Source organism: Nyctibius grandis, chromosome 8 (assembly GCF_013368605.1).
Source record: "Nyctibius grandis isolate bNycGra1 chromosome 8, bNycGra1.pri, whole genome shotgun sequence".
Classification (NCBI taxonomy): domain Eukaryota; kingdom Metazoa; phylum Chordata; class Aves; order Nyctibiiformes; family Nyctibiidae; genus Nyctibius; species Nyctibius grandis.
In genome coordinates, this window is record NC_090665.1 from 47,008,824 (window position 1) to 47,023,582 (window position 14,759).

General features: G+C 43.2%; 1 protein-coding gene across 14 annotated transcripts in view; it reads right to left on the reverse strand.

The window, feature by feature from the left end:
- DOCK7 (dedicator of cytokinesis 7) overlaps positions 1 to 14,759 on the reverse strand; it is a 106,121-nt gene that overhangs the window by 23,217 nt on the left and 68,145 nt on the right. For 10 of the 14 annotated variants that reach the window (XM_068405854.1, XM_068405853.1, XM_068405851.1 and 7 more), the window contains exons 23-33: positions 11,946 to 12,035; positions 10,845 to 10,940; positions 10,601 to 10,741; positions 10,332 to 10,445; positions 9,141 to 9,311; positions 8,222 to 8,361; positions 4,473 to 4,642; positions 3,216 to 3,370; positions 2,147 to 2,329; positions 1,533 to 1,668; positions 259 to 355 (exon numbers count right to left, since the gene is read on the reverse strand). In XM_068405854.1, coding sequence (XP_068261955.1) covers positions 259 to 355; positions 1,533 to 1,668; positions 2,147 to 2,329; positions 3,216 to 3,370; positions 4,473 to 4,642; positions 8,222 to 8,361; positions 9,141 to 9,311; positions 10,332 to 10,445; positions 10,601 to 10,741; positions 10,845 to 10,940; positions 11,946 to 12,035 — 1,493 coding nt within the window. Of the gene's footprint in view, positions 1 to 258; positions 356 to 1,532; positions 1,669 to 2,146; positions 2,330 to 3,215; positions 3,371 to 4,472; positions 4,643 to 8,221; positions 8,362 to 9,140; positions 9,312 to 10,331; positions 10,446 to 10,600; positions 10,742 to 10,844; positions 10,941 to 11,945; positions 12,036 to 14,759 lie in introns of those variants that run through there. The other 4 variants (XM_068405862.1, XM_068405861.1, XM_068405855.1 and 1 more) reach the window with 2 other exon arrangements.

A 14,759-nucleotide genomic window follows, 5' to 3' on the forward strand; every position in this document is an offset into this window, starting at 1 on the left:
GGTTTTAAGAAGGTAATGGATTGTATCGGTCTCTTTAAATCTCATTTTACAATCCAAGAGAGCAAGGGACAGTATAAAAGCAAAGAGGTAGACAGGGCAGTGTTGGACTAAAAGCTACGTGCACACTGTTCTGACTGAGGGCCCCAACCTGTTCACACGAGGGCTAAGTGATTGCTGCCATTGACCTACGGGGAGAGAGACCCTGCATTCTCACAGGCACTGTCACATTGTTAATGGAGAAGGATAAGGCAGAGTTACTTGTCAAGCTTTTCTGTGTTCTGACGCCAGTGAGTCATATCTTTTCTCCATCTCAAATTCTCTTGACTTCCAAACGCGCTCCCAGAAGGACTTCTCTCTGCAGGACAATATTAAAACAACAGCAGTCATCTAATGCTGATTTTTTTGCATGGGTAGCATCTCTAGATTTGTTCACCAGTGACAAATGACAGCAAACTATGACTTCTTAGAGCCCAAGGCTGCGGCACTCACCCAAGATGTTTACATGGCCCCTAATTCTGTCACTGCTGAGTGGCACGAGAGGCAACTTCACTTGCAGCAGCTTTGTATGCAAGAGGGCAATGAGCAATGCAGACCTCTGTGTGCTGCCACCTGCCAGCTCACTGCAGAGCTAAGGGAGGGAGGCAGCTGAGATACTCAAATCAGGGAGGCAGCTATCAGGTGCTAAGAGAAACACCTTCCTTGGACTGCATAAGGAGCCTGAGTGTGGCAATCCTCAGCAGTCAGATATTGCTGCCCTCAACTGGCACATAGTAATGTTCTCAGGATGGTGCCAAGACCACCTTTCCCTCCTCACAGTCTTTTATGTCTTTACTCTCACTGCTGGGAGGGCAGAGGAATTTCAAGTAACAAAGGCAATCAGGCCAGATTAAGAAAAAAAATACAAAGGTCCCTATCCCTCTGATGTGATTCATTAATTAAGGCTCTAAAACAGTTATTCAACTTAGCCCACAATAACTGGCTCACATGTACCAGGATGCCTGTGGCAGAGCAGGACAGTTCTGATTCTTGTCCTAACCCCTGGGCCACCCTTCCTCCCAAACAACATAAACAGCACAAGTCCTCAGAAGGTGTCTGTTACCCAAACTACTGGCTATTTCAAGCCTCAGTAAGCCAGCAGAAATATGCAGGCATTTTCAGAGCTATCAAAGCAAGATCAGGCAGTTTGTTTTCCACTCTGATCCTTGCACAGGTCATACCAGAAGGTGGCTCTGAAAGATGCTACGCTGGAAGAAGTTCAGGCAAGAACACTCCATAATGAGACGTGATCACGTGTACACAAAAGCAATCAAGTAACAAATAAACTGCCTGTAGATGGAACTTAGGAAAGGTGTGGAGATTTTGCAGACCCAGTGAAGCACGCTGCAAACTGCTGACAGCATTTTCTAGGGGCCCCTTTGTCTGAAGATCTCGATGGGTAGCACCCCATGCCACAGATGGGTGCAAGTGATTGTTGGGGATGGGAGTAGCAGTTTTTGGAAAAAGGGGACAGCACAGAAGACACCTTTACTTACCTAGCTGTCCTCTGCTTCTTCGGACCATTTCCTGCCTTGCCCCTATGCTTCCCAAAATAGCTTCTTCAAGTTTCGCTCTCATGTCTTTCGACTTCTTGAACGTCAGACTGTTCATTCTTTCAAACACTTTCTTGCCCTGCAAGTTTCAAATGAGACCATGAGGGAAGATTCTATCTGGGATATTTTCTAAGCATTAACAACTCAAAGTATCTTTCCTGTTTAAAGACATAGAGCAAGAAAGGAATACAGGTTTGGTTGCTAGCTAGCTAATCTACCCAGACTCCAGCATCGCTACAGAAAACTCTTCTTGTTGACAGTAAGCAAAATGACCAAGAGCTACCCCCTTTCCCTGCAGCAGTTCCCAGATGAGTGGCAAGCAGCACAAACTGCTTAAGAAGTGAAACAAGGCACAGGCAGTTACATGGTTGAAAAGTAAACATGGAAAAAGGTTAGAGGTTGCACAGAGACATGCTCAGCCTTGGGATTTTGAGTACAGGAAATACTTAGGAGAGAGCAGGAAATGCCTTTCTGGAGTCGTGTAAAGGATAGGAGTGTAAAGTTCCTTGGCGAGAACCTAGGAGGAACTTCAGGAGGTTTAAACAATCCAGCAGTACCTTGTATTCAAAGCAGGATACGCAAAGATAAAGCAAATCCAGCAGGCGATTGAGCTGCAACACTGACAGGTCTGTGAACCATTTCTGCAAGACACTTTCATCCGCGTTCTTGAGCACCCACAGGAGACAGATCAGCAGGCTGCGGCTGGACTCTGTGGAGAAGGTGGAGTGCTGCCTGCCACTCTAAAAGAGACAGGTCAAGACATTTGCCATGCTGTATTTCATGTCCAAACACTTCAATCATCGCTAAAAGGATCTGCACCAGCTACCATCCCAGCCTAAATAATTACCAAATAGGAACAGAAGGTGAACAGACATTTTTTACTAATAACCAGGAGATACACATTTCTGTTTCTCAACCCAACAGTTCAGTGGAGCCCACAGATAGTCAAGCCACAAGAGTGAAGCAGCAGTTTGAACCAAAATAATCACGTTATATGAATGACTTTCTGTTCAGGCAGCAAATACCCACTTCCCTCAAGATGCCTTTAATAACCTCCAGAAGGATAACACTTAGGCAGAGGGGCTCCATTCATTCTCATGTATGTACCAGTGTCTCATTTTGAGTACACATAAAACCCAGCAAAATGGGGCCCTGATGCAGGAGTAAAGGGAGGAGGAGGGAGAAATGGAAGAGCCTGCCTGCTACTGCAATCAGGAGGATTCCCTCCCTGTGCAGAGAACAGCGAAAATAGCCCATTTATGCCTTCAGCTAGGTGGGATTTAGATGTGGTAGGAACTTTTGCTTAGGGCTTAGAGCTTATAATGACCATTGCACTTCACAGAGCTTTCATCAAATTGTTTCAGAAAAAGAGTACCTTTATCAGAAAAAGAGAATTCTTCCCTTTTCTGAGGTTTGTTGATTTTTATCCCTGATTGGCATTTTATTACACCCTCTCTGAGACAGGCACAGCAACGTGATTTGTTCCCCCTTGTCTTTCACCCTCTGCCTCCCTGTGTAACACCCAGCTGCAAACCGATGAGAGTCCCTACCACAGGGCCTGCATCCTAAATATTTGCTTATTGACACAGATTGAGGGTCAAGGAAGAGGGAGAGATGGCTTTGTACCGATGAGGCGAGTAGAAAACTGCTGGGCCGGGTGAGCTGAGGGACCGATGTTCCTGCGATGGCCATGGCAACTGTCTGGCTTATCATGCTTCCACCCTCGCTTTCGTAATCATCAACAGCGACGCAGCTTGGCCTCCCTCGCTGATTGTGACTCTCTGCAGAGAAAGACGTGCAGCTAGTTAATTCCCAAAGTCAAAGTTTCTTTCCCCAGCCTCCCTCCGCAGTGCTAGTTTCATTGAACAGCCTGGGAACGCAAACTGAAAATCAACACACTCATGGGGTCCTGCAAGTAAACAGGATTACTATTTGAGGCCATGCAAAGCAAAGAAAACAACAATTTTCAAATGCAACCTACACAGCCTCAGTATCTAGAACCCTTCTGAAAACAGATCTTTTGTCCCTTTGAATACTTCACTCCAAATCCTTACTTGCAGCGTTGTTGTGTCATTAAACTCAAAGGATGTAGAAGAGGGCTCCAAATTCCAACCTATTCCAGATTGGACTCCCTGCCCTGATTTGAAATAACCCACCTCTGCTGCTGTTCAGGACACTTTGCAAAGCACCCCTGAAACGAACTGCTGACAGAGCACATGCTAAGAGGAAGAGGAGGAACTCTGCTTATCCTTTGGAACTGTTATGAGAATTGTACAGTACGTGGGGTGGCTTTTTAAGCCGGTCAGAGACACAGAGGGGGGCTGGCTACGCATATAGAGTAGCAAGCCAGATGTAAACTAAAACGGATTGCTAGTTTTTTGCTTCATGCAACCAAGCTGGGGAAGGGTCTGGAGGGTCTGACCTACGAGGAACGGCTGGGAGAGCTGGAGTTGTTTAGCCTGGAGAAGAGGAGGCTCAGAGGTGACCTTATTGCAGTCTACAACTACCTGAAGGGAGGTTGTAGCGGAGTGGGAGTCGGCCTCTTCTCCCAGGCAACTAGCGATAGGACAAGAGGACACAGCCTCAAGCTTCACCAGGGGAGGTTCAGGTTGGACATTAGGAAGCATTTCTTCTCAGCAAGGGTCATTAGCCATTGGAAGGGGCTGCCCAGGGAGGTGGTGGAGTCACCATCTCTGGAGGGGTTAAAGAAAAGCCTGGACATGGCACTTAGTGCCATGGTCTAGTTGCCATGGTGGTGTCAGGGCAATGGTTGGACTCGATGATCCCAGAGGGCTCTTCCAACCTCATTGATTCTGTGATTCTGTGATTCTGTGAAGTCGTGTGAGCAGATGAACGTATATTCAAAGCACAGAATATAAATACCTGTAAAGTCATAAAGCTGGGGCACGGTTTCCATGATCACGCCAATCAGAGGTAGATACAGCATTGCCACCCGGGCCTTCACCTGTGGGTCAGCGTACCGCGGATCCGAGTCGTGACTGGACAGTAAATTGTGTACCATATTGATGACCTTCTTATGCAATCCAAATAAACTGTTAAAAGAGAGTTGGGTCATGCATATTAGTTAATATCTTCAAAGCAAACTATACTTTGTAACTAAGTGGCTTCAAAAAAGAAAAAAAAATCCTGGTTTTTATTTTTAACTTCACATAAACTGTCATTACACGTATTTTTCATCTCCCATGGATTTTACAAATGGCATTGCTTTTGACTACGCCACATAAAATGTACAAAATTATCTTGCTGAGGTGCACACCCAATATAATGTGAACACCCTCGTACTTTCCATATAAAAACAAAGCCCCAGCTACTGCTATGCTAAAGTACCGTTAGGAGTCTGCTAAGGACCGTTAGGAGAACTTGGGGAATACGGAAAACAGGGAGAGAAACTTGAGAGGACAGTGGGTTTAGTGAAACTGTTCATTGTGTTCTTTTTTTTGTTTCTATTTAACACAATTTACAGAGAGTAAAGCCCTCCTAAAACAGAACATTGCTTTTATCAAATGATCAGGATGTTTCTGCTTCTGTTCCCCGACCCCCCCATGCAATTATTTCACCAAAACAGTAGACTACAGATCCATAATTCTGAATAAAAAGGGTCAAAGAAATGGAGGGGTAGAAGGAAAACCAGCAAAAAATGGCCTTGTTCGTTATGAAGATGCCAACGATGCCCTTTTGCAGGGCACCCTGCACCAGCCTACTCGGTGCTCATGCCTTGGAAACACAGACTCCCCCGAATCTCTCAAGACCTCGCTCTGCTCCTTTCAATTCCCTCAGCCACCACCACACAGAGGCAAAACTCTCTCAGAGCAAATAGCAGGTATCTCTGCAGCTATTTGCTTCTGTAGGCAAACCAGGCCAAGAAGACAACTCTACCCCATGCACGAAGCAGCCAAGGAAGCTCATACATTATGCATTAGCAAAACATAAGCTTCAATGTTCAGACCTGAGGTATTAAAACAAGTGCTGAATTTCAGGCAGTATCCACTTTACCTGAAAAGTAGAGTTGAGTTCTGGTTAAAAAAGACGAGAGGCTTTGACTGGATTGTTGGGGGTTTAAAATGATTAAAAAGACACCAGCACAGGTTAGGAGGACATTAGCTAGTTGTAGCTACACATCTCTCCTGTGTTTTTTAATCAAGCCGTAATGAGAGTCTACAATTGCTTGTTTGTGTGATTAGTGAGATCATTAACAACTAGGAAGGAAATGCTTATTTAAGTGACTGGTTCCTTCAGTTAAAGAAAAGTCTGTATTGTTTTGAAGGAGTGGCACCCAAGTTGTGTTTCTAACAGTTCAAGGGAAACAATCCTGCAGGCCATAGAACTGGAAAACACATCCAAATAAAGCAGCATAATTCAAACCTGGGGTACACGGATTTCTTTTTCATTTTTCCAGAACAGAGCAGGTACCGTGGTTGATCGATCCACACTGAAGAGGAGGAAATACAGCCCACTAATGTTACTGGCTGATAATGCAATGAACTGATCTTGCCATGCTCCGACCGTCCCCTCTGTTATCTCAGCCCTGGCCTAAATTTGTGTCAACACCACACGCTTTCGAGAAACTGATTTTTGTCACTGAATACTGAGGGCCAAATTCTGATTTTCTCACTTCTGTAACATCAGTCAATATGGGCAACATGGGCACTACGAAACGAGCAATAGGAGTTAATAACCAAAGCACCACAGAACTGTTTGCAGAGACAATCTGTTCAGGGTCTAGCTGCTCGGACTCACTCTCTGTTCTCCACTTCTGCAACTGTCAGCTTCAGCTGGCTTGTTTCATCTGCGTGTGGTCTTGTCTTTTAGACTGCAAGTGCTCTGGAGGAGGACTGTGATGTGTCATGCTACTGTACAGCACCTAGCACAGAGGGATCCACCTAACGCAGCACCTTCGGGCACCAGCGTACTGCAGCCTTTTCTGTCCAACTCAACCCAAAGCGCTCTTATAAAGTGGGTGAGCTAAAATTGAACATATTTTGCTAATGGAGCAAAAAGAGCAAGGACAGGACAAAATTAAGGCTCTGTATCACCTATCAAGACCTAAGGCAAAGCTCTAAGACAATAAGCAACTAGGTGGACATCCCTCTCCACTCCTGCTGCAGGATAATGCAACTGGGAACAATTCTGAGCTTTTCCCAATGGTGGCCAAAACATTTTAACAGTAGGCATGTCTGAACCCTCTACTAATAGCCTGCTGATGATACTGTATGACTGTTAAAAGTCTTCACAGGCAAGCAAAGAGCAGATCTGAACAGACTGGTTTACTTTATACAGTGGATCTACCAGGGCAAATGCAGAAGATTGAAGCCTAAGAACAGCTAACAAGCTGCAAACTACAAGTCATTCTGGAAAACAATAAACCCCAAATATATTACTGGTATACATCACCAAAATTCAGGAGCTTTGATCAAAATGCATCTCCAGAGCTGAACTGGTATCAGTGGGCTTTTTCTGTCTAGACAAGGTTTGAGAGAGGAGCTGTCTCCCCAGTGAACACCAGCAAGATCATGCTGATAGTTCCTTTATGCAACTGGGCAGAGACTACCGTCCTGGTCCAAGCTTAAGTGCTGAGAATAGCAAGGTGAGAGAGCTCAAGAGGCAGGTAGGTGAGAAGAGAAAGTCTGAGAAGAACAAGGGCAAATATGGGCAGAGACAGGACCTGATTTCTAACCAGTGAGCTGGATGTTCCTATGCTACAAAAGGATTTCTGCAGACAGTGTATATGGGTAAAGATTCGCTGCTTTTTCCATTTCAGGCCAAACAAATGGGACTGCAGTGTGTTACGTACATATACAAGAAAATATTCCAATTTATGGCCTCGTTTTCTTCTCCAACAGAAACAGAATGAATGTTTAACTCCTGAGACCTCTTGGTAAAGGGGCAGAATTAACCATGAATCACCAGCATTTGTCGACTCGGCTGATATTTCTGAGTCCACCTTGAGAAAAATGCCTGCGAGAGAACTTAGGACTATGGAAGCAATCAATAATTTCCATTGAAACCCATTTTAAAGAGGCAAGGCAGAATACAGCCCTAAATAACACAAGTAACAGACTGGATGTCAGGACTACAGGCTACACTCTCACTTCAGAAAATTATTTGCTGCACAAGCCAGGCAAGTCACCGACAAACTCTGCATGCTTGACTCTATTCATCTATTTATGTGACCCACAGGGGCCTCATCAATGCAGAATTTATTTTTAAAAAGAGCTGGGAGGACCACAGGCAAAATACATTGTAACATTTAAAACCACCAGCAACAGAGACTTCCTAAACGTTGAAAATTATTTTCTTGTTACAATTGAGAAAACCTATTTTCCTCTTAGAGCTCCAGCAGTGCCTCTGTGGCAGGTGGGGGTCCAGCAGGAACCTCTTTCCCTTTGTCTCAGCTGGAAAAACGTGACTGAAATCATGTTTACAGAGTCAGGGCTAGGGAAGTAAGAAATATGAGGGGTAGGGAGAAAGAAGAGGATTCTTAAAGAACTGGCTTCTTATCTTTTCAGTTCATAAATTTAAACCAATTCTGGTCATGCCAGAACTTGCTTTGCATCCACCATTTCCTTGGAATTACGGAAAAGTCTTGGGAAAAAAAAATTGTAAAGATTTACCCTTCTGCATCAGGATCTAGAATGACAGCCAGTTCTGTTAACACAAGCCCGGCCAAGTAATGCTGTTGGCGGAAAGGCACAGACAATTCAAACATATTTGCAATCTTCTGGTCTTGGACATTTGTGGAGAACCCAGAACTCTGTGAAGAAATCAAGTTTCAGAAGTTGCATAATGAGGCCCCTTGGAACACAGAGTCAAAGCTTACGACACACATTGAAGCAGTTTTCAGAATTAAAGACAATCTCATATAAACTACCCTTTCCCTTTTTTGTTCGGATCTAGGCACAGCTACTTACATTACATGCAAGCTCACTAACTCTTCTATTAATTCTGTTTGTTGTTATTGCCTTCCCACCTACAGGGCAGGCCTTAGGGAAGTTAAGCCAAATAACCTTTAGAAGTGGATTAGTTACACTTTGAACTCAGGTATGGATGCTCTTATTCAGGCTTAACAAGGCTTTAATTTGATTTAGGTCACTAATTTTGCAACTAATTAATCCACTTGAATGACACACTTGCTAATTTGAATTACTTTTCCTGAGCAGGCTAGGACTAAGCTACAGTGTGCTACAAAGACCCTTGTTTTGTAATAAAAGGGTGACACTGGACAAAGAGTTTTCTTTAATGGCTCATTTATGTTCACATGTTTGTCCAATATAGGAGGGGACTAGGTCCCTAAGGACAGAAATATGTGTGGTCACTACAAGGACAGGGACATGGGCATTGTTTTTTCAATAGTATAAGATCAAAAGAAGTCAAAACCTATGTGGCAGGAAAAACTAATTTCTAAATAAACACTTCCAAAAAATAGTAGCAAGCAGAGCCTGAAAATGCAGGTGATACAACTGCCTCGTATGATTTAAGCCTCAGAACAAAGCTCAGCTTGCATTTCCACACAGGATCCTTTTCACAGTGTACCTGAGAAGTTGCTGAAGACACAGATGGTGATGGAGATGCAGGTGGTGTGAGCAAGCTGCAGGGTAAATTCAAGGTGACGTAGTGTTCATGGCTGCAAATGATGCGAAGGAAGTCCAGCCTCAAAGACGCCAGGTTACTTGGATTTGATAAGGAATACAGCTTTGAAGACACCTGGCAAGTTTAGCCCATAAGATTGCAGTTAGCACCAAAAGAGAGTACAAATGCAGCACCAACCCCTCTGTCCCACCACTGCTCCCCAAAAACACTTCCAAAGCAATAACTGAAGAGCTTGATATCATTAAATGGTCACATGCACATCACTTCTTGGTGCTACAGATTAAACTTCTGGTGTGCAGGAGCCATACATATCCCAGCCAACGGCACGTATATCAGTACAAGACATATATAACAGCAATATTTATATAAGCAAATGAAGAACTATGTACTTCACAGATGATAGCCACATCCTATTGATTTCAGCAGAAAGTTGTGAGAAGCAGGACCACAGTGTGATGCATTAGCAGGTCAAAGATGCAGGCTGGCTAATACATGGTAGGCAACAAAGCTCAAATGCTGTTCTTGCTCCTTATATAAAATGTTTTAGACTCTGCAGCAAAAATTAGTCTAAGCCCAAGCTCCTGATACTTCGTCATCTCCTTTGTACACAGTGTCAGCATGGATGTTTGTAGTCAAACAAAACATTGTGGTTCAAGGTGATTTCCCTGCCACAACATTGTGAATAATCTTCCCAATGCATAACGTAGGAACCCTCCTTATGGGGGAGGAGACCTTGCACCCTCAGAAGGATGGAAGGGGAGCTCGGTGATCAAGATGATCATACAGGGTCAATGTGTCCTTGAGAGACCTGCTGACAAACTATGATAGTCTGAGCTCCCTGACAAAATCTCCTACTAATTTTTTATTCAATTACTCTGAATGTTGTGAGCAGAGGGAATAATTCTTCCTTTCTGCTGCATGTCCATTCGCTCAAAGGAGTTACTCCCAACTCACATTTAACAGTGTAATCAGAAGGGTGTAAACTCTAAATTACCACTGAGAATGCCTTGCTTGCTCTAAAAAGACCTGAATAGCAGAATTCTGTGTCCATACTTCACTGTCTGTCCAAAGAAAGATAGAGTAATAGGCTATGCTATGGTTCACAGTTAAGTCATAATATTTATCTGCATTTACCTGTTTGTAGCAGGTCTTAATAAGGGCAAAAACAAATCCTCTGTCCATGATAGACAACAGGTCATTGAGGAAAAATGCAAGACTGGTGTTGAGCCTTTCAACCATTTCTGTATCCTAGAGAGAGGGAAGAAAAAAAGGGGAAAGAAAATGAAGACGAGCACGCTGTATGTTTTCAAACAACAATTCCTGGTCCAGGCACCAGCAAACAGCATGCAGAAGGTCTGGTGCCTGAGCTTTGACTGGGGTTCAGTTTAATTGTTTGCCATTACCTTCTGAAACCGAGAGACTATATCACCGGCAATTGTGCTGACCAAAGCAGTTACATCATCCATGAAACGCTCAGGAAAACGATTTTTTCTTGGTGCATCCAGTTTGTCAGCAAAATACAAATGATGCACCATGCTCTTCACCTACAGGAATATAAATTACAACAGAGTCACTTGCAGTTGTTGCTGTTCATGTTTTAAACTACAAACTGTAAGACAATAAACAAGGTGTTTCCAGTTTGCTCACCATCAGCTCGAAGAAGAACCAGGCCTGCTGTAGGGCTGCCTCCCGCACGCTCCCGCTGCACACAACCCACTGTAAGGCCAGCTCTTCATGAAAAAGCTACACAGATTCAAATCCAGAGTTAGCCCGAGCCTCAGGATCAGCTCACAGAACAGTCCGCGTGAGAAATGGTACCACGGTCCGTGAAAAGTATGGCAAACAATGAGGTTAAGCAAAATAAACAACTGGGAACATGACAGCAGTGGTGGCACCCCTTAAAGAAATCCCCAACTAACAATGAAGGATGATGTTATGACGTGTGATGTGAGAAACGCTTCACAGCACCTTGCTCCAAAATTGAATTTCAAGTGTCAAAAGAATTCTCCACCCACCCCCCCAAAAAAAAAAGAAAAGGTTTGGTGCTCAAATTAGTTTAGTTTAAAAGTCTACCTTTCTGCCTGGTCTGATTTTTGCAGGAAAAAGGAGTAAAAAGTGGACACATAAAGCGATTTGTACACAGAGGTATATTTACTGTGAGAAAGGACTTAAAACAGTAAGAAAGAAACATGGGGCTAAGAAACAGCTTTTGATTTCTTTCTCGGGAGGACGAACCCACAGACTGGACGTTGTCAGGGATCACATTGTCATTACACACAAAGTCAGACATCGTTTAGTAGGACCTCGTCTCCTCTAAGGGAGTGCACTTTCCCAGTAACTCCCATTCACTATCTGGAGTCACTTTGGATTAACACCTCCATAACTGAGCTCAGCACACATCTGTAATGCTAGCCATCTAGCACATTATAATTGTGCACACAAGAATGTATCATTTACATGTCTAGACAGCGCTACTGATATTTTTTGAAAGCCAGTAATAAACTGGCTCCAAACAGTATGGACATGAAATCAGACAGGCTACTCCTGATCACTTCATTCTTCCCAATTCAACTCTGTCAGAATACTTCATATCCACTACAGCCTGGATATTCAGAGGTGCCAAGCAACAGCAGTTCCTAATGACCTCGGAAAAAATCAGGCTGTAAATAAAAGAATAGATTGCATCACGTTTGCAGAATGACTTGATCTCCCTGCCCCACAATATCAATTGTCTTCACTGAAATCTACCTTTTTAGTTGGTAATCGTCCTGTTAATGTTTGTAAGAAACTTGACGTCTCAGTGTGCGAAGACATACGATTACAACTTCGATCCGTAGCCTACGGAGTGGAGATGAATGAATGATGACAGGACATTAAAGTTTGCTGTGGATGGGGTTTGCAGCTCAAGGACAATGCACGTTTACAAAAATACTGTTCCAACTGTAGCCTTTTACTGTCTTTACACTTTTTATGCATTCTCAAACTCTTATTCATTTACAGATCTGGGTTAAACAAAATGACAGTACTTTTTATTGTTTTAAGACATACAGGCTATTTAAATAACTGCATGTTCTTATGCACAAAGACACTTTATGCTGCAAAGCATGAAACTTTTTCATCATTATTTATCAACATGCATACATCGAGGAGGTCATACTTGTAAACTCAGTCCATACCTCTCAATCTACCTGAGACCAAGCACGTGGGGATGAACCCCACAGCGATGCTGCTACTGGCACAGGGAATGAGAAAATTACTGAAGTTCTGTTTCTGATGGAAACAATTTGCCATGAGTGCATGTGAACTCAGACTAAATAAACTCGAAAGGAGGTACAGTTGAGAGGTACGTTCAAGGCAACCATGCAGTGGGAAGCAGCAGGCAATGGGGGCTAAATAAGTTAACTCTTTCTGACTGAAGCTGCTATAAAGTTTTCATACTTTGCAACACAGAACAGATACAACCGGCCCTAGCAAGTCACTGCTTCCAGCACTCAAATTTACATGTTTTAAGAGAGAATTTTACTCCACTCAAACAGTCATGAAGGATTACTCGACAATGAATACTAAATGCTCGATGAAAATGGCAAAATGGTTCACAACGGCAAAAGAAATGGCAAACATGGACAAAACTATGAAGCTGTGATTAATGTTCCCACTTAGAAATGTGCTCCACCTGAAGCTGAAACTCGTGTTAGAATGAGAGAGAAAAGAAAAGGAAAGCAATCACAGCATTTACATTTCACAGACCAGCAACCACTGAAATGAAAGAAGGGGACACATTCACGGATTTTGAGGTTTTTCATGCAGTGTGGTGAGGTGGTGGGGGAGAAGATGCTAATTTATAAAATAAAACTCATAAAGTTTTCAAGGAATAAATAAATAATAAAAAAAAAACAAACCACCGAAATTGGAGTATACACCGAAAGGCAGATATTCTACAGGGAAACATCAGGGAAAACAAAGCCAGAAAAACCTCTACCGAAGACACCACCTGTGTTGACTCTGCACTTGGGCTGGGGTTGGATCCCCATGGGGCTGCTTTTGGACCACCAGTGTTTACCCAGGAATTGGAGCGGTCTAAACCCTGGGCATGTAATAGAAAGCAGTTGGGAAAGGAAAGAAATATTACATACAGTAGTCAAAGTTTAGTCCTTAAAAGCAATCAAACTGGGTACACTGCAAACACATCACCAGTTAGCACTGTTAAAGCTGCCTGAATGCTCAGGTGTCTGTTGAGACATTTTAGTCCAGAGGATTATTTTATATCTCATCACACACATACACCACATTAATGCTGTCAACAGCTCTGGTCCAACCTGTCCTCTCTGTAATGCTTGACATTCAAAAACTATCCTCCTCTGGAAAAATCCCACTCTTAATTTGATCAGTTTAAACCCATTCGCTGCAATAGATGGAGCCGGCCCAGATTTACAGCGTGACAGAGGAAAGTTGGTGCACAGATGTCAAAACCACAAAGGATGAACACACTGAGGTGTCCAGCACTTTTAGGGCAGACTGCTTGTTAGCCCACAGTTTAAAAGCTCTACAACTCTTAGGGAAATGCTGAGAAACTTTGAAAAGACTTTCAGCTCTCACAGGGTTTCCTACTCATGGAATAAAAATCCAGCACTGCTGGTAGAGTCACCCCGTGAACAGGATTTCACATGGACACCTGGGTACTTTCTCTGGGCAGTGTGGCAAGGAGAGGAAAGAACACATACCTTTTCTGGAACCAATCTGGTTTGCTAAGCAAAATATCTGAAAAATCATCCTGCTTTTTAAAAGCTCAATCTAGTTTGTACTCCAAATTCTACTCCTGCAATGGCTCATATTGGCAAAATTACTGTAGATCCCTCCTCTCCCTCCGTTCCCTTCTCTCAAGGCACTCAGAAGAAGAAAAGGAAAAATTTAAACTTGTGTTTCCCAAGTCAGGAACATGCAGTGGGATGTGGTGGACTTTCCTGGGTCCCTGGAACCAGCTCTAATGGAGGTAATTTTGCAATGCCACAACCAAATAGGGGTTCTTTATAAATTCCACACATCAGTTTTGACCCTCACCTGAGCAAGAGCTTTCATCCCAGTTTCTGTGCCAATTTAGGGCTTTTTCCCAATACATGAAGCAAAGGTGCAGCCCATTTCATCACAGCAGCTAACATCAGCTGCAAAGTCCACCAAGCCTAATAATCTATTTCTCTCAGCAAAGAAAAACCCACCTCAAGGTTGAACCCAGCGTGAGAGCTGTAACCTGGGATTCGAACCATTAATCCACTGAGCTATCCTCTATGCAGAGTACAGCAATGCTGTAATTTTGCTTAAGATGCCACATAAAAAAAATACTGAACACACATAAGGAGAGTGTTTTAATCTCAATTACTTTTTTGGAAGAAATAAATCAAAGCTCTCTGCCCTGCTCAGACCCATAAACATGCTTTATTTTGCTCACAGTGAATTAAAGTCGAAAGGACTTTGCAGAATGCTGAACTAAGCTCATGTTTTGCAAAATCAGGTCTAATTTTGAAAATGCCTTTATCACACTCACACTTCTGATCATGTCACACTGTG